Source organism: Pyrus communis, chromosome 15 (assembly GCF_963583255.1).
Source record: "Pyrus communis chromosome 15, drPyrComm1.1, whole genome shotgun sequence".
In the NCBI taxonomy this organism is placed as follows: Eukaryota; Viridiplantae; Streptophyta; class Magnoliopsida; order Rosales; family Rosaceae; genus Pyrus; species Pyrus communis.
In genome coordinates, this window is record NC_084817.1 from 10,442,731 (window position 1) to 10,463,028 (window position 20,298).

General features: G+C 36.8%; 1 protein-coding gene across 1 annotated transcript; it reads left to right on the forward strand.

Annotated features, from left to right (window-relative positions):
- Positions 1-855: 855 nt before the first annotated feature.
- LOC137717945 (cathecol O-methyltransferase 1-like) lies at positions 856-2,738 on the forward strand. The gene is made up of 4 exons (XM_068457455.1): positions 856-1,283; positions 1,560-1,870; positions 1,951-2,015; positions 2,112-2,738. Exons 1-4 carry the CDS (start codon positions 880-882, stop codon positions 2,406-2,408), a joined length of 1,077 nt encoding a protein of 358 aa, XP_068313556.1. The 5' UTR covers positions 856-879; the 3' UTR covers positions 2,409-2,738.
- The last annotated feature ends 17,560 nt before the right edge of the window (positions 2,739-20,298 follow it).

The window sequence follows — 20,298 nt, forward strand, 5'->3', positions numbered from 1 at the left end:
TCGAAAAAATCCATCGGAGTTGGCCGGAATAGGCCTTGGAAGATGGGTGGTCATGAGGGGAAAAATGCATAGGAAAGTTGGAGCTTTCTCTTTTTTTTTTTTTTTTTCTCTTCCTTTCTGATTGGCTGAAGGCTTTCCCCTCTCTTCTAATTGGTTCTTGTCCCTTTAATTTAAGGGATAACTTGATATAGATCCAATTTTCTATCAATAGCCTCTCAACTCATTCTCTATCTCTTTCCTAACTGCTAACCCCCATTTTTGTTTTTTTCTTATGTCTGCGAACCTATTAAAAACAAATAACTCCTCTCATAAAAAAAATAAAAAATAAAAACTTAAAAATTATATTTCTTAACGCACAGAGTGTGTGACCTTTGTTAGTGATAATAATAATAACTCAAACATAGACAAACGAAAAGAATAATAATAGTAACTCAAACATAGACAAACGAAAAGAACATAAACTTTGTTGTAGCCCTATTGGATTAGAAATGTGATTGTGTAAATCCTAGTGTATCTAGGGGTATCTTTGTATATTCCTTTTAGTAGTTTAATTCCTATTAGAGTTGTAATCCTAATAGGGTAAGTATTTAATCCTACTAATATAAATAAAGGCACAATGGGATGATACAACACACATCTCAGAATTACATCTCTCTCTTCTCTCTCTGTTGCCGCCGGCCCCTCTCTCTCTGTTCTAAATACAGTTCAGTCAAATAGGCCTACATCAAACTTAACATTATTACTTTTAATATTTTAGTTAATCAGATTTTATCGGAGCTTTTGAATTAATCAAAAGGAAGTTCTGGCTTTATATATAGAGATGATAAGTAGGCACATTCAAGTGGCATTAAGTATCACAATACAAATATAGACGGTCCAATGGCCCTGCAGCCGGAAGAAGAGGAAAACTTCTGCTATGCCATGCAGATCGCGTTTTCTTCAGTGCTGTCCATGTCTATGCAATCAGCAATCGAGTTAGGCGTTTTCGACATCATAGCAAAAGCCGGTCCTGGTGCCAAGCTCTCTTCATCAGAGATTGTAGCCCATATCAGCAGCGGCACCAGGAATTCTGAGGCACCGATGATGTTGGACCGTATTCTAAGGCTCCTAGCCAGTCACTCTATTCTCATCTGCTCTTTTGTTGCTAATGAAGAAGATGGGTCTGATTCTCAAAGGCTCTATAGCCTTGGCCCTGTGTCCAAGTACTTTGTGACTAATGAAGATGGTGTTTCTTTAGGTCCCTTGATGGCATTCATTCAAGACAAGATCTTACTAGGCAACTGGTCTGTTTAGTACTGCTCTCTTGACCCTGCTATGTAACCTTTGTCTTAACCCTTTTCTCTTGGCCCTATTAATTGGAGGCTTGGAGCAATGATCCTGAATTTTGACTGGAATCACTTACCACTTATTTATTCACATCAAATTAGAAATTTCCACATCAGTCATTGATGAAATAAATTGGTGTCATGCTTGGTTTTTTTTTTTTTCCTAATTAGCCTAATTAATAGTAATTTTTTCTTTTTAACTCTAACTTGGGTGGTACACTTTGACATTGATAGGCCCCAGCTAAAAGAAGCAGTTACTGAAGGAGGAATTCCATTTAACAGGGTCCATGGTATCCATTCTTTTGAGTATCTAGATTTAGACCCCAGGTTTAATCACGTTTTCAGCACAGGAATGTTTAACCACACCACTATTGTCATGAAGAAGATTGTTCATCTCTACAAGGGTTTTGAGAAACTTACTCAACTTGTTGACGTTGGCGGTAATGAGGGAGTGAATCTTAGTGTAATCACTTCTAAATATCCTCATATTAAGGGTATCAATTTCGACTTGCCTCATGTTGTAAAAAATGCCCCTTCATATCCTGGTAGCGATCGTTTTCCTTCTTAGTTTTATTTATCATGCACAAGCATGCAGCTTAAAATAGGAGTCAATTTATTTTTGCAGGAGTCGAACATGTTGGAGGAGACATGTTTGCAAGTGTTCCATCTGGGGATGCCATTTTTATGAAGGTAATTTGTCAATTTCTTGAGCATTATTTTTTTATTCTTTTGTAGCTTGAGGTCATAAAAACAATGGTTACAATGTATCTTTTGATAAATTTGTAGTATATACTTCACGATTGGAATGACCAAGACTGCATAAAGTTGTTGAAAAATTGTTACAACGCTATTCCAGACGATGGAAAAGTGATTATCGTGGAAGCACTTCTTCCGGCGATGCCAGAGACTAGCACCGCCGTGAAGAGCACCTCCCAGATTGATGTGCTTATGCTGACTCTTAACTGGGGAGGAAAGGAGCGGAGCCGAGAAGAGTTCATGGCTTTGGCAACTGGTGCTGGATTTAGTGGCATTAAATATGAATGTTTTGTCTGTAATTGTTGGGTGATGGAGATCTTTAAGTAAACTCCTGCTTAGAAAAAGTTAAACCACTTCATGGAAGTGTACTCATCATGGCCTCCTGCCCCATCAATAACTCCGGCTCATAATTCATGTCTCAGAAACACCTATGTCTGTGAGCATGATCAAGAAAGTATTTTTCTTAAAACCACAAGGAGATATGTCATGGCAACATGTCTACGTATATATCTGATGCACTAATAATTAGGTGCTTATAAATGCATCTTAGTGGAGGAATAAAGTCTAAAATGTGGTTGTTTTAACATGTAGTGGCCTTGGCAATTTGTAGTCTCCTTTGTTTTGATCAATGTAATAAGAATTATAGTTTGGAATCTGTTTTTCTTCTTTCCTCGTCCTTAAAATGAAGTACTCATACAACTCTAAGGGTGCGTTTGTTGCACCGGACTGTCTCGGACTGGACTAGCTGCAGAGACTAAGTTGGACTGGCTTAGACTAGATTAAGCTGGACTAGCTTAGTGAAGTGTTTGGTGCAGTGTCGGACTAAGAACCAGGATAATGAAAACAGTACTGTTCACCAATTTGGTGTTTGCCTAGACTAGGACTACATTATTGTTCTATTGTAATTGCTTTTTTTTTTATTAAAGATATTATTAAAATTAATAATATTGGATGAGAGTGAGACTCAATAAAAATACAAAAACCAAATTTTCTTGCCAACAAAAGAAACATACATGATTCAAGAGTAGCATTGTTCCAAACATCAATATAACATAGTGTTCTCCCAACAATCGACATGGTTCAGGATGTTTTTCTTAATTATTCATCTTTGGTTTAAAGTTGCAGATTAAAGTTAAAGGTTTGTTTGCTTTTTTTGGTTGTGTTTTTTGCAGCTTTGTTTGCTTTGTCGTTTGCCTTATTACCTTTCATGTTGGTGTTTTTTTGAACCGTGTTTAATTAAGTTGTACCGAAAAGAAAAAAACCATTAGTTCATCCCATACTGCAGCAAACATTAAAAAATACAGTGAACAATTTGTTGAATCCAAATCACAAAAATTTTAATGTATCATCTAATCAAATTGAATTCCTCTCCAATCGAGTCACCGCTGATATCAGAGCAAAGCATATGTAAAGCAAGAAAATGTATAAGTAGGATTACTCAATAAATATCTGATTCACTTGACTCACTTCAATAGATATCAGATCAAGTTATGATGAAATAAACAGCAACATGAAATATCAACTATCGAGCCTTGAGTAGGGTCAAAGTGTCTTCGTCAGATGAAAAAGCTGTAACCTTGTTTGCACAAGGATCGACTTTGTTGTCATCTAGATCCCTTTCACTGTAAAAACCAGGTTTTTCAGGTTCAGGCAATCCACACCACTCAAGATTAGAACTGCAGCTGGCATGCTTGGCCTATCTGCCAGATTTCGCTGCACACATAAAAAACCCACATGGATTGACCGCAAAACTTCATATGGATTACTGGAGTCTCCTACTAATGTATCGAGCATTTCAATGGACTTGCCTTCTGTGTATAAATTCCATGCCTAAAAGATCACAACCACCAATCATACTGAATAAATAGAAGTACAAAGAATCTAGTAAAATTCGACAGACATGGTGAAAATAACTACATAATTACATCCAATGTGTATAAAAATATCAATCTTTCAATTGAGCATTATAATTTGACACCAAAATCAAAGGAACGAACTGTGTGAAGGGTCAAATTGAACACACTCTGAAAAAACTCAACTTAGATTCTGAAATTCACAGTCAAATCAACACAAATCCCCACCCAAGGTTCTTCACCAACCAGCATTTCTTTCAAACTTCACAATCAAATCAACACAAATCAACTTACTAATCGACGTGGGAATGACACCGATAAGATTATTACTGTAAATGAAAAGCTCTTCAAGTGAAGCTAAATTCCCTATCTCCTCAGACATTTCACCAAACACATAATTCTCACAGAGGTAAAGCTTTCTAAGGTTGGTCATTTTGCAGAAAGTGGTCAACATTTCTCCATGAAACCTATTTGTGCACAAGTCTAGAATCTCGAGATAATGACAATTTGCCAAACCCTTACTTAACTGAATTTTAGGTAACTTCATTACTTGATTTATATAAGTTACCAAGTGCTAGAAACAAGCTTATTAAGCATTACAAATTAGGGGTGGGTTCGGTTCAAAACGGTTCGGTTTTTTGCCAAAACCGAAACCAAACCGAAATTTCGGTTCGGTTCGGTTCATTTTTTTTTCGGTTCGGTTTTTTTCGGTTTTGGTTTTTTTCGGTTTTTTATTTTTATTTTTAAATGATGTAAATGGAAGGAACCTACCTATCAACCTCCCAGTTCTCATATATCAGAGAATTGAGAGCCTCAAAATCCTGAATATATTCAAGTAATTCAACTACTTGTGATCAAGCAGAACGAATTCAAATTTTCAAAAGTTAAGCAAATACATAAACATATATTCTTCAAGGAAATGTACATCGACAGGATTCAAAATTCAAAAACTTTAAAATTTACAAAATCATGAAATAACTCAACAAATTAACTGATCGATGCAAATCGGAAAAAAAAGAAGCAATTGGGTTCTTCTAAATACCATAATCGGACTTCAATAGCGCATGCCCAGTGCCCACATTCAAATTCATAGTCAAGTCCACAATAGATCTAGAAAATTCCAAAACATATTTAGAGAAAAATACAAACTTTTTCACCTTAAATTACATAAATTTCAAATGGGTAACCATACAATTAAAAACCTATGAACTGACAAATAAATAAAACCACAACCTTTGTTGCAGCGATATAGCCATGATCGTCACAAGCTCTTTCAATTCCTCTTTTTGTCGGATCTCGAAAAGGGCGAGGGAAAATCATGGTTTGGAAGAAGGAATCCGCGAGGAGGACAGGAGAAGATTGGAGAGAGAGTGATTTGGAGGAAGAGAGGAAGGAGAGGGAGAGGGAGGGAGAGAGAGAGAGAGAGAGAAAGAGAGGAAGCAAAGGCAAAGGGGAAGCAGCGGACGGAACAGAGAGGTGTTTGAGATCTGAAATGAAATGGGAGTGAGACAGCTAGGGTTTGTAAAGTTAAAAAATTTTATAAAGCATTAAACATAAGAAACCTATAAATAAATTACTGGTACAATTATAACAACATAAAGCCTACAGTCAAGTTGGCTTGCAACAATTAACCCCAACCCGTAGGGAAAGGGTTCAAACCCCGATGGCAACATGTATTTTTTAGTATTTATATATGAATTTTTTTTCGGTTCGGTTTCCAAACCTCAAAAATCGAAACCGAACCAACCAAATTCGGTTCGGTTCGGTTTGGTAGTTTCGGTTTGGTTTTTTTTTCGGTTCAGTTTTTTTCGGCCTCGGTTCGGTTTGGTTTTCGGTTTTTTTCGGTTTTCGGTTTTTGAACCCACCCCTATTACAAATGCTTGAATTTTAGGTAACTTCATTACTTAACAAATCCTTTTTGTGCTCAGTTTTGATTCACTACAAGAAAAATGGCCTTTGGGCACAAAATTAGGGACACGAATGAGGTGTTTGTGTTTGTTTAAAGACCAATAAGGTGGAACAGTGCTCATTTGGTAGTGGCCACCATGACTTGTGCGCAATGTTAAGAAAAGTGGACACAAACACATTATTGGGCACAGAACCATGACTTTTGTGCCGTTAATGTCAGCAATGGAAATTTTTTATTAATTTGCAATGACACCATAAATATAATTGTGTCCTATAATTTAATATATTTAAAGTAAAAGTAGATTTTTTGTGCCCTTTGTTTAAAATAATGTTTTAAACAAAATAAGAAGCCATTTTCCTCAATCTTCACGCCTCTCTGTCCTCATTCCTTCATTCCGCCTCTCTGTGTTTCCCCTTTCAACCCAGCCTCTCCTCAATTCCTCCGCCTCTCCTCTCTCTCTGGCTCTCCCCTTCCGAGCCTCTCTTCAACCCTAGGCTCTCTCTCTCTCTCTCTATTTTCGCCAAATTTTTCTATTTCCCCCTCTGTGTCTCTCTCGCCTCTCATCTCAATTCTCAAGTCGGAGTTCACATCTCACGCAGAAACAGAATTTGCAAATCCTTCCCTTTCAAATTTCACACACACTGCAAATCGGTGGGTCTCAACTCAAGTCTTCAGTCGAGTTCACAAATTCTCAGACTCTGCAAATCCATCTCCTTCACACAGAATCTACAAATCAGTCGGCCTCAACTCTCATCTCATCCCGAGTTCCCCTTCAGTTCAATGCTTGTATAATGGGATTCTTTCCTTTCCACTTCGTTCCAGGTAAAATGGTAACAGTTTAGAACTTGTATTGGTTAATTTAGTTAATAATTTGTGATTAATTTTAGGGTTAGGGTTAGGGTTAGGGTTCGTTTGAAACACAAGGGAACTGAGCGTTTTTCTCTTTTGGGTAATCAAAAGGGGATTTGATCTGGTTCAGATTCAAACATACCCATTTTTGCTTCGAATGGGAAGTGACCTGCTGTCACTTCGAATAGGTTTATACTGGAAGGTGATTGGCTGTTTTTATGAATTAACAAATATTGAGTTGTATATGTACTGATTAATGTATTAGCCAATGGTATATTTGGCTTTGGAAAGCTGTTATTCAGCTTTTTCATGGCACAATAATTAATTGGAAGGCTGTTATTCCATTTTGCTCAAATTTGTTCATATTTCTCGTTGATTGTACAATTCAGGTTGATTGTTCATATTTGTGACTTGTCGCTATGAACGCATTTATACAATTCAGGTTGATTGTACAACGAGTGGGTTTTCGTATTTGTACAGTAGGCAATGATTCTTTAAGGAAGTTGAACTGGTAGAGTAATTTAGTTTAGGAAATAAAGCATGAATTGGTACTGGTAGTAGTATGTATAATGTATTGATCAACTTACAATCTAATAAGAGAAGGGTTTCTTAGAAAGCAAATGAACTGGCACTGGTTGTACTTTGATATGTTGTCAAATTGCTATGGTACTGGAAGTGGCAAATGGTTTATTTGTTCAAGTCTCTTCCAATTTTTCTCCTAATCTTCCCTTTATAGTTAATTTTATTTCCAACTAGCTTTTGTATGCTCTAATCAATTTGCTTGATATGATGCTGTTAATTTCCAACTAGCTTCCATCTAAAATTTCCCCGACAAGAACTTCCATAAGTCCTAATCCAAAGAAGCACAAGAAAGCACAAACCTTGCAAAGGGCTTCTAGAACAAACAGGGGATTATGATATTAACCTTCAGAGCTATTGTATTTGCTTACCTGATTTTTCTTTTTATATACTTGATTAAGACATTTTGAATTTGCAAGTTCTGAAAGATGCTGAGATAGCCTTACTCCATGGCAGATCTGGAACTTCTAGGTATTGATTTTAATTATCTCTATTTTTTGGTGTCATTTTCGACTGATTGTGGGAATGGTTTTGAATTCGACTATATTCGTTTTGATGACTATATAATGAATGTGTATCTTTTTGACTACATAATGAATGTGTATGTAATGAATATTGTAGTCTGTTAGCCGAGTGGGTCTTTTATTCACTAACATCAAGCAAAGGGTTATGTCAGTTGGTTTCAACAGGTTTTTGCCATGGTCGCTCTCAATAGCGGTAATTCCAGTTGGTCAATTTCTTTGGTCTGTTACATAACTTAAAAGGATAGGAAACTTCTCTAGTCTCTGCTTGAATACTGGAATCAAAATGAAGATGATAATATTTATCTATAACGAATCTGATCATTGAGCAACTAACCATGTAACCTTGTGCAAAGTCTTGTGGGACTGAACAACCTAGTAATGCATTTCTAAGTTTTTAATGTTTGAAAGTTTTTTGGTCCTTGAACATCACTGGAAATATGTGGTAGTTTCCCCTCTTGTTGGTTGTGTGAACTGCTTTATGGAAAATCTTAGAAGTTTTGTTTGTTTTTTATCTTGCTTGTAAATGTATTTTTTATGAGGAGTACTTGTCGTTTCCCCTATTAATCTTCTGCTTCCATTGTTGGTTGTTTTGGATGGTGGAGTTGTTAAATAAGAATCATCTTTAAGCAGGTGGTGGAAAGGCCCCTAAAGCAAATATGAGTCCTCCCACAGATGATAGAGGTATATCTTTCATTCTTTATCCCTTCATTTTCTTTGCTCTTGTAAACTATTTGGTTTTTCTTTATCTTTGAATTTATATGTATATGTACATACAGATGTATGTATGTATGTGTATCTACTACACTGAATTCGCAAGCTTTTAGTTTGTTTAAGTGCTGAATTTTTTTAAATCTGCATTTGAATTTTTTTTACATAAACTTTGTTTCCCTCTTTTCTCATACAGGTTGCTCTGCTTGGGTTCAGTTTTAAGCGCATTGAAAATGGAGGGGAAATTGATGCCAGTGCACCTTGGGACTACGCTGAGATTCAGATTTTTCCATCCCATAACAGGTTAGGTTTTCGCCTTCTAGTAAATTTTATTCTTTTAAGGGTATATGTTTTCTCCTCTGTTGTATTGGATTATAAAAGTTTGTTTTTTCTGTATATGCTACACTAAGTGCATTATTATTTCCCGTTGGTGATTCCTTTTGTCTGGTTATTCCATTGGAGAGTAACTACATGTTTTTTTTTTTTTTTGTGTATTAGAATTGATAAGTTACCTTTCCTCTCTTCGGACTTATAATAAATTGATAAATTATAATGATTTTTCATATTGTTGTATAGTTCCCTACCGAGTGGAAGCACGAAAGACATTATCAAAGCTGAAAGCTACTTGATTATAACAGGTTAGATTTCAAAAAACTTATTTATTAGCTTGTGCTTGCCTGGTTATTTGTTTTTTTACTTATTCTTTGCTCTTTTCTTCAATTTGGCTGGTTGTTGCATTATGCTGCCAAGAGTATATCTTTCTACTATTATAATTAGGACTAGTGTAACAACTTGCTATTTAGCTACTCTCTTACATAAGAAATCGTTAAAGTTTATGGTGTGTGTATTTAGGCAATGATTGAAAAATATTTATGTATTTTGGTTGGCATTTCTGTCGAAACTTTGCTACATTGTCTTTCAAAAGAAAGTAGCAATGCATCAGCATCGCTGCTTTTACTGCTCAATAGATTTCTCACTCATGTTCATTTGCAAAGGTTGGAGCAGGGGCTGAAGGTTGTTTGCGGTGGTTGAGGGTTGTCTGGCATGCGAGGAACTCAAGAGTAATGGTATTTGTTAGGTTCTTAGATTTAGTTAATAGTTTTTCATGGAATAAAAAATGTATTACGAATTATTTTCATTATATGTATGAATAATTTCTTATTGATGGTATTACTATTTGAATATATATATTTTTATATATTTATCCTATTGGGCACAATAACAAACTTGTGCTAACGAAAAAGTCATCTGACATGGGTGTCAGAAAAGCGGCACAGAAAACCGTTATTTGTGCTGAGCCTTTTGGGCAGCAAAGAACATATTGTGCCCTTTGACAAATGGTGACACCCATAGAGGGCACAGACGCAAAGATAATAGCTGTATTGATGCTATTGGTCTATGAGCACAATTGTTGGTGCTTTTTGGCCTCAAAGGGCACAGATAATTTATTGTGTGCAGTGCTCATTTTTCTTGTAGTGATTACTTACTTCTATAAGTTTTGATACTAAAAACCCAACAAGCTTGCAAGAGGAACTAAATGGAAACAAGGATTAGAGATCAAACAAGAATACTTGTATGCTCAGTTTGAATTAAGGATTATAGTTTTTTTTTTCTTTGGTCTTTTTAATCTGTTGAATCAAGAAGTAGAGGTTGAATAAAGATATTTTAAACATAATCAAACAATAAAGGCATTCAAATATGTAGCTATCACAAGTCGGAAAAGAAACAAGTCACTCATTCTATTTTCTATTTGTACAGGATATCTAACTAATTAACAAAAAAATTAGCCTTTGAGCAATCAATTTACAGCTTTTGAGGTTGCTCTTTTTGTATTCATTTTTGCCATGGAGCTCCAATCAATTTACAGCTTTTGAGGTTGCTCTATTTGTATTCATTTTTGCCATGGAGCTCCTTCTTTTATATATACAAACTCCAATGATCACAGTAGACGAATACTCAAACAAAGAAAGATAAGAATGCATCTCCCAAACGAAAATCTGAACCCAGATCAAAACAGGATATGGAGGCAATGGTAAGATTATTGCTTGCAATTAAGCCCCAGAATTCATTGACTTCACATATATATTGCAATATGATTCATCAATCAAGAAGACAAACAACCCATGAACATGAGCCATTAGATGCAGGAAATTGAAGCAGGACCATTAGTTCCAACTTACAGTAGATAAACAAGATATTTTTCAGAGCATGATTCATTTTAGTTAAACCCACCTTCTTCGCTCACTACTGAAAGGACCAGAGAAGAAGTTCTTGGACACATTGAATTCAGTTAAGTAAGGAAGATTACAAATGCTCGGAGACAAAGTGCCAGACAAATTAAGGCCACTGAGATTTAGAGAAGTTACCTTGAAATCAGAACAACGAACTCCGGTCTAATTGCAAGGATTTGAATATGCTGAATTCCAGGACACACACACACCCAAAATTAGCATACCCATATAGAATGAGACACCCACACACAGAGTACGTACATACATACAGACACATACAATCATAGACTATATACATATCAATTATAAGATGAAATTCAACGATGGCAGAACAAATATTAGATGAAATTCATATATATATATATATATATATATATATATATATATATATATATATCAAATCCACTCCAGTAAAAGCCAAACTTTAATATCAATTTGAACCTAAAAATCAAAACCCTAATTTATTTTCAACTGCTCAGATCAGTTATTGAAAAGTTTTCAAACCAAAACAACGAAGTCGTTCATAACCCAATAATAATTTACCAAACAAAATCGAAGTCGTTCAATGAGGTCGTTCACGATCAGCAAAAGAAAATTGAAGAAGAAAATCGTTAGATTCGAAATTTACTTGACGAGGAGCAGAGGACGGCGAGCAGAATGCAGAGGACGGTGAGGATGACGAGTGCAAAGGAGTAGGACGTCTTCTCTCGCAGACAAGCGACGAATTTCTCTTTCTCTGGGCTTAGTATTACCATGAAAATTAGGGGTCCTCGCGAAGAACTCTTAGCGAAGGGCTTTGTCTGAGTGAGTCCGGGTTTATCCCATTCAACTCTGTCCCTCTACCTACCAAACATGGGATTACACTAAATACTTAATCCAGTCTAGTCCAGTCCCACTTAGTGAGACCAAACAAACACCCCCTGAAGTGTTTAGAGGTTCGCAAGCAGCAAGCATTTGGTCATATATTCATTGACTCTAAAATCGTCTAAAGTCATTCAAGGTTACATAAATTTATGGATACTAAAAATCAATTGCACGAGTGTTTTTTCCTAAAAACAATTACTTGTACAATTTTGTAGTGTTTGAAGTTCAACAACAGCATGCAGTTGGTCATATTTTAATTGACTCTAAAGATCTCTAAAGTCTTTGACGGCCACGACAATTTATTGCTACTAAAAAAACCAAATATGCAGGTGTTTTTTTATTTTATTTTAATAAACAATATTATTTACACTAAGGGTGAGGGGGTGGCTCAGCCTCATAATGAGCTTGTAATAATGTGATTCAAATTTTCCTGTGACAAGTATTGAACCTAAGCCCTCTTGTTTACAAGTGAAGAGGAATACCATTAAAACGTAAGTGGCAACTATGCGGGTGTTTACTTCCTAAAACCAGGTACTTGTACCAGACTGAAGTGTTTTGAGGTTTTCAAACAACACGCAATTGGTTATAAAACTGTGTGGGTTTTGTCTTCCTAATGCAATTCTAAAGTGTTTGGAGGTCCACAAACAGCACAGTTGTTATATATGTGGAGCCAAAAATAATCAAGGTGAATATGGAGGTGACACGTGGATTTTAGGGTAAAAGAACAAAATTACTCTCGAGGAACACCAGAACTCCTACGCTCGAGCAATGGACAATCATTCCTCAATCAAAGTCAAAAGTGTCCAAAATAGGTATTTATTCAAAGCCTATTTCATCTATTCTCATCAAATCTTCTCCACAAGGTAACCCCCAAATCATTCATTTTTATTTATATTAATTAGCTAATAAATTGATTTATTATTCAATTAATTTACTAATTAGCTACAAATCATGAATCTCTCCCACAAAACCATCCAAGTGGCCGCCGGTCCATCTCCTTCCAAAGGGGCCGGCCACACCCCTATATAAACACCCTCATTCTCTCCAAAACTCAATTCCAATACTCTTGCTAAATTATCTAAATTCTCCAAAAACTTTTCCCTCAAAATTCTAACTTTGGCATCGGAGGTTCTTCGGCCAAAGCCACCCCCCCCCCAAAAAAAATCATCGTGGGCGCGTGAGGCTTTTGGCCTTGACCTAAGGTGTCATTTGTTTTGTAGGTTTGTAGGTGCATATTTGCCCAAGAACAAGGAGGAAGAGATTTGCATCTACAATGTATATATTGACTCTAAAACCCTCTAAAGTCTTTCGAGGTTATGTCAATTTATGGTTACTAAAAAATCAACTGTGTATATTTAGGGCTCAGATTTCAACTTCTTTTTGTTCAAATAGGGTTCAATATTTTCATTTTGCAAAAATAATTTAGTCTTTATTGCTGAAATAGTTTACTTTTACAGAAATAGAAAAGTCCTTATTGAGAAACAATTTATTTTTACAGACTGAGTTTGCTTTAAAGTAAATACTTAACATATTCCACATAGAGACCTAACCACCTATGTGAAAATTTCTCCTTTTGAAAAATTCACTCATTTGACTATAAAAATATTGAATAAAAGAATCAAGCATTGCAAAATGGTCCCAAAAAGGATGAGAAAAGGGCTCTTCCCGGGCTAGGACCAACGCTTGCTGCCTAACTATTGTAACAATTGTTGCAGCTCAATTGTCTTCACTAAAGTAGCACTAAAATGAAGCACTATTGCACCCCCCTCATACATTCAAACACTTTTAGTAGTTGAAGTAGGCCCCTTGCAGTAGCAAACTTTTAGCCAATAGAGTTCATTTAGTTGAGCCTTTAAGAGCCATGCCAAAGCAATATCATGAACGTACGAGAGGAAGATGAACATGCTCCAAGTAGGCTTTTTTCAACTTATTATATCTTATAGTTATAGTAGCTCTATGGATCCGCCCTTCGGGCAATGGTCCAAGCCCGGTTTAGCATATGAATAAAAGAATAGTTTTTTTAGTAACTGTATTAAAAAAAAAAAACAAATTATAACAACTTAGTTGTTCAAATCCTAGAATGCATTTTTTTTTTATTCCGGTTCATTAGATAAAGTGATTGAACTATCTTACTTGGGCGGATGGGTAGAAAGAGGCGTCTTACGACACCCCTGTTATGGGAGAAACTTTCCTACATAGAATGTTGCACATCAGAAGAATCTGAGCGCTTGCTAGTAGTTTAATTGGCATGTTTTAAATATCAGAACAAGAAATCTCGTGACTAATGGTTGGTTTCCCTCGATAAAAGGCAATGCATAGACTGTGGTACTAGTTAAGCATGAAAAATGCAATCGTTATAAAGTGGCTCTGAACAATTCAAATTATGTTGATCGTATAAGGAAAAATAAAGTCAAGAAAGAAGACTAAGCTAGTCCGCTTGTGTATGTTTATGCCAGTCCCTTGATCTATCATGAATTATGAGAGAAGATTCGGTATTTGAATCAGTTGAATGAGAGTGAAGGGGCTTCTTCAAGAAAGCTTTGCCTATGCACTCAGACAATGCTCTGCATACTTGATGAATACCATGGAACTATTCCACTGCTGAATGACGAAAAGCTTTGATTCCCTACTTTCCTAAAACCAAAGCTTTATTCAAGCCAAGCTGACTAAAGCTAAAAGAATCATTGTCCCTCACAGCCTGAATGCTTTCCTTAGTGCAAGCACTAAGTAAGCAAGCTACCTCTTCATATGGTTGAGCAAGTAAACTACCTTACTCTAACAAGTAGTAAACTATCCCCTTCATGATTCAAAGTGAGTTTTCTTCATTGACCCCGGCCATGACCATCCTTAAATGATTGAACTACATTCTTTCTTGGGGGACCATGCCCTTAGGAGAAACTAGCGATGATTGCCTCTTTATAAAATTAGTCTTCGGGGGATATTTCTTTAAGAACAATGCAATTTCAATTTTAGCCAGATTCAGAATCAACATTAGAGAACCAGACCTTATAGATCATCCCCCTTACTCTTTCCGTTTTCTCTAATAATATGGTAAGCTTGTTGAACCCTCCTTATCCTTGGAACTAAAAAAAAGAGCTTGAACTCTCTTCGTCTTCTTCTTTGTCTCCATTTCCCGCTTCCTCTCCTTCACCTTCTTCTTTCCCCCTACTTTTTGAAGGATGGTCAATTTCCATCCCCTTTATTTTACTTTCCTTCTCATCAGAAATTACTTTCATTGGTGTTGTGGGGGGGGGGGGGGGATCAAATTTCTTAAATCAAAGGAGAAAGGGAAAGATAGGAAAAATGCCAAGTCAAGCCATGTACTACTATTGGCCGTACAATGATGGCATTGTGGATCTTTTTCGTATTCCAGTTTTGTGGACAACAAAACCTATACTTATGTGTGTTCGACCCTATAACTATAGGCGAGACCAATTGTAGGATGAGTGCCCAGTGGCGTTCTGCTCGGTTAGGCGAATGCTAGTGCTATGCTTACACACAAGACTACCCATTTTCCCAAAAGCTTCACAGGACTACTTTATGACGACGGACAATTGCTCGTAGGGGGTTTACTGTACAAGGCCCCTGCAAAGGAAAAGCTTTATCCTAGCAAATAGAATATGCTTAGCTTCGCACAACATAGGGATTAGCACACTTTCGGGAAGAACAGAGAATAGTAAAAGATCTAGCGTGCGGAACAAGTGAAATGTATCTCAAGGTTTCATCGCTTTGAAATGAAAAGTTTCAAAATATCGAAAAAATTCAACGTGTTTCTTTAACAGAAGGTTCCGTAGTGTGGGATTTAATGGTTTCGTCTTTGGAAGGAACTCACCTAAACAAAAATCCTTCAATTCTCAAATCAAAAGAGAATAGAATAACCCATACTTTCATAGTCATAGGCTTTGGCAAGATCTTTCTTCCAAGCCATGAATCCTCTTCGACCTTTGGTTCTTCTGAAAATGCAAAAAACTTCCTGGGCAATGACAATATTGTAAGTGATTTGCCTTCCAGGAATAAAGCTTGCTTGGCAGAGGCTAACTAGTTTACCCATCGGATGCCTCAGTTTGTTGATAATGACTTAGGTCATACATTTGTAGATGATGTTACACAAGGAAATTGGTCTGCATTGGGCCATAGAGAGAGGGTTCTGCACTTTAGGCACCAAAGTAATCAGTGTGCCCATAACCATCAAGAATGTGCCTATGATCAAAACATTTTGCCATTAGTTTGAAAACATTTTCATCACAGAGATTCCTAGCTAGAACATTTATTAACCTCACCTAACTAGTAGGAAGTCGCGCCAGAAATGGTTAAATCTCTACTCATATCATCAGAAAGTCGATATCCTGCAAAAGCACTGTGTTGTTGATAATTACATTTTAAGGTAATTTATATGTTGTCCAACATTTTGGGATTATGATTTCATTTTGTTTTAAAAGGAGATTCAAATTCCTTTTAATTGAAAGCTGTAAAAAAGAAACAGTTTCTCCCTTATGAATAAAGTCGAGTGGTGTTTTGGTTACCTGTGAACGCTTCCAAAGGCGGCTCTCTCGAGTTTCCAGATGTTTCCTAGATTGAAGTAGCCTTTCGTCGCCCTACCAAACGAAAGAAGTCATTATCAAACAGACCCCCCCCCCCCCCCAAAAAAAAAAAATTGGGCATATATGGGGTTCTTCTATGTTGAAAAAGGTTGGGTTTCTCACTTTCTTCACCTTGCAAGTGTTAAATTGAAAAAGATTTTTATGACTTTTGCAATATCTATGTGCCTAAGCCCAATGAATGCGAAAGAGTGTGCCTTTGTATTAAAATTCATGAAAGCAAGTCATTTATTTATTTTACAACTGTTTTGGCTTTTGGAGGAGTACGAACTATAAATTTAAAAGATTGGATTCTTTTGTGACCTATATTTGGCTGACAAAGAAAGGGGGCAGCGACACAGAGAAAATATAGAGAAAGATATGTGTTTGTAGGGTTGTGTAGAGGATGTGTTATTCCCTCTACGCAGTGCCATTATTTATAGTAATAAGGAAGGGAAGAAATTCTTTTCCTCCTTGGAATACAAGTCCTAATAGGGAAGAATAACTAGTATCAAATCTAATTTAGGATTTACATAATCATACTTAAATAAGAAGTTTATAACACCCCCCCTTGAGTGTGTAAATACTCAAGTAGATTCGACATCATGTAGAGTTGAGGTAGTCAACTCGTCGGCACTGATTCTGGGAACATGCTAGTCTTAAATAAGGTAGGAACTTGCATAAGGAAGTAAGTCTCACAAAAGACCCTATGACTAAGGTAAAAAATCGAGTAGGGACAAAATCCGTAGTCTAAGGAAAAATGCACGAGAAATGCAAAGTCAAATGAAATGTCTACGAGACGTCATCAGGAATATGATCAACCCAGGGTGGGTGCCTCGTCAAAACCTGGTTAGTGGGAAAAATGCTCCTAATCGTAGGAAAAAAAAGTACATTAAGATTAAGCAAGTATACTTCAGAATATTCCCCCTGAGTTTGACATAATTCCAAAGAGAACTAGCAATGTTACAACTCAGAAAGTTTACACATACTAATTCCTTGAACAAGCTTCTGAAACGTCGCCTTTGGTAATGATTTGGTGAAGAGGTTGGTCAGATTGTCTTGTGAATGGATTTGCGTGACTTCAATCTTCTGATGCTCTTGTTGTTGAAGTGAGAAGAAGAACTTCGATGCAATGTGCTTGATGTTGTCTCATTTGATGTAACCCTTCTTGAGTTGTTCAATGCATGTTGTGTTGTCTTCGTAGATCGTCGTCGGGACGTCAACGATGAGGTAAAGATCGCAAGAGCTTCGAATATGGCCCACAATTGCTCTCAGCCACAAGCATTCTTGAGTTGCTTCGTGTAGGGCAAAAATTTTAGCATGGTTAGATAAAGTGGCAACTAAAGTCTGTTTAGCTGACATCCAAGAGAGTGTGGTGCCTCTAATGGTAAAGATATAACCTATTTGAGAGCACGCCTTGTATAGATCAGATAAGTATCCTGCGTCGGCATAACCAACAAGGTGAGAATCGACTCGAGATAAGGGGGTGCGGCATTACTCAAGGATCTGTAGGGATAGAACAAGCCTAAATCCATAGTACCCTTAAGGTAATGGAATATGTCTTTAACACCAGTCCAGTGTCTGCGTGTTGGTGCATTATTATATCTTGCCAAAAGATTAACAGCGAAGGAGATGTCGGGTCTAGTGCATTGAGCTAAGTACAATAAAGTACTTATCGCATTTAGATAAGGAACTTCAGGCTCTAAAATCTCTTCATCATCCTCCTTTGAACAGAAGGGATCTCATTTTGCATCTAGCGATCAAATGATCATAAGATTACTCGAAGGCTTCACTTTATCCTCGTTAAAGCAGCACAACAATTTTTGGGTGTAGATCGATTGATGTACTAAGATTCCATCCAAACGGTGCTCTATCTCGAGACTGAGATAGTATCGAGTCTTTCCTAGATATTTCATCTCAAATTCCGACTTAAGGTGCATGGCAGTTCTCTCGAGCTCTTCAAGAGTTCCGATGAGGTTCATGTCATCGATATAAACTACAACAATCGCAAAACCAAAATGTGACTTCTTAATGAACACAAACATAGTTTGTTGTTCACTTGTCCTTGACTAGTCAAATACTCACTCAGATGATTATACACATTCTTCCGGATTGTTTCAAATCGTAGAGTGAACGCCTTAGCTGAATTGAAAGCATCTTCCGGGTTTTGGAAATATTTGATCCAGTCAATGTAAGTCCTTCGAGAACTTTCATGTAAATTTATGTATCAAGATCCCTATAAAGATACGCAGTTACTATGTCTATCAGCTGCATACTTAGTTTTTCGAAAACTACCAAACTGATAAGGTAGTGAAAAGTAATCACATCCATAATGGGTGAATAAGTTTCGTCATAGTCAATCCCAGGACATTGTGAGAAACCTTACGCAGTAAGACGAGCTTTGTAACGCACTAGTTTGTTCTTCTCATTACGCTTCCAAATGAAAACCCACTTGTAGCCAACTAGTTTCACATGTGAAGGAGTAGGAGCTACAAGTCTAAACACCCTATGTTTCGCAAACGAATCAAGTTCAACTTGGATTGCTTGTTTCCAGTTTAACCAATCAGTTTTACATCAACATTCATTAACGGAACAGGGTTCAATGTCATTGCTTAACATGATCTCAGTAGCCACTGCATATGCTAATGCATCGTTGACGATCATCTCATTTCTACACCAAACATCATCCAAGTTAGCATAATGGACCGAAATCTCACAATTCTCGGGAGGTGGATTAGTTTCTTCAAGGACGCTTCCATAATCTAAAATTTCCTCATAAGTTAAATTGAATGAGTAGACTATAGTTGAATTCACGATTGGCTCCAGATGAGCATGTGCTGCAGGCTTCCTCTTTCGAGGGTGTGAAGCCTTTGAACCTATTGGTCCACCACGCTTCTATGTAGAGGCATATGATTGACTAGCCGCTAATGTACATAGATAAGCCAAAGTGGCTTCTTAGGTCTCCAGGAAGGAAGTCTGTCGTACATTTGGTACATTCATCTTTGCAGGCACATTCGCAGCTGGAATATGTGATCTTGTCACTCGCACTAGATCGGTGAAAACATCTGGCATACTCTGAGCTATGTTCTAGGTATCTAATATGCGTTGCACTTCAGTTTCAGATTGAGCGATGCGGGGATTTAAATGAGACAAGGTGGGAGCCATCCATGATAATTCACATCGTTCTACATGGACGTTGACATTCTTATCTCCCCCTAACGATGGAAATGTTATCTCATAGAAGTGACAATTCGCAAAACAGGCAGTAAACAGATCGCCTATCAAAGGTTTTACGTAACGAATAATTGAAAGAGAATCATATTCGACATAGATTCCCATTCTTCATTCATGCCCTATTTTTGTACGTAAGGGCGGCGAAATCAGCACATAGACCGCACAATCAAAAACACGCAAATGAGATATGTCAGGTTCGTATCCAATAACCAACTGAAGGCGTTATATGGTTGGATCGCAACAGGCCTTAGGCAAACCAACATGGCTGTGTGCAATATTGCATGGCCCCAAGCAGCGATCGGGAGCTTGGTACGTATGACCAACAATCAAGCAATCATTTGTAAGCGCTTAATGAATGCCTCTGTCAGGCCATTCTGGGTGTTAAAATGGGGTACTGGATGTTCAACGTCAACCCCAACCGACATGCAATAGTCATCAAAAGTTTTAGATGTGAATTCTTCAACATTATCCAATTGAATAGAATTGATCAGATAATCAGGGTGGTAAGCCCTGAGCTTGATAACCTGAGCCAACAGTTTGGAAAATGCAGTGTTCCTTGCGAACAACAAACACACATGTAACCAACATGTGGAGGCATTGATTTAACCCGTCTTTATTGCTTAAATAAAAGTTAAAGGTCAAATTTGACTCAGTATGCATTGGAGATGTTATAAGTTATAACTTACACCACTACATTTGAATTTTTTCTTATTGCATAACTTTTAATTTTTGCCTACTGCATAAGAGACAAACTTAGTATAATCTTCAAATTTTAGGATTATTATGCATGTAAGGTTACATTGATGTAAACTTATTTGAGCACAGAAGGTAATTTTGAACGGTAAGCTTTGAAGATTATAGCGTAAGTTTACTTTATTTGTAATTTAAT

Coding starts and splice junctions, on each gene's coding strand:
- LOC137717945 (XM_068457455.1), top strand. CDS start 880: ATGGCCCTGCAGCCGGAAGAAGAGGAAAACTTCTGCTATGCCATGCAG. Junction 1,284..1,559: donor AAGATCTTACTAGGCAACTG/GTCTGTTTAGTA, acceptor TGACATTGATAG/GCCCCAGCTAAAAGAAGCAG. Junction 2,016..2,111: donor GGGATGCCATTTTTATGAAG/GTAATTTGTCAA, acceptor ATAAATTTGTAG/TATATACTTCACGATTGGAA.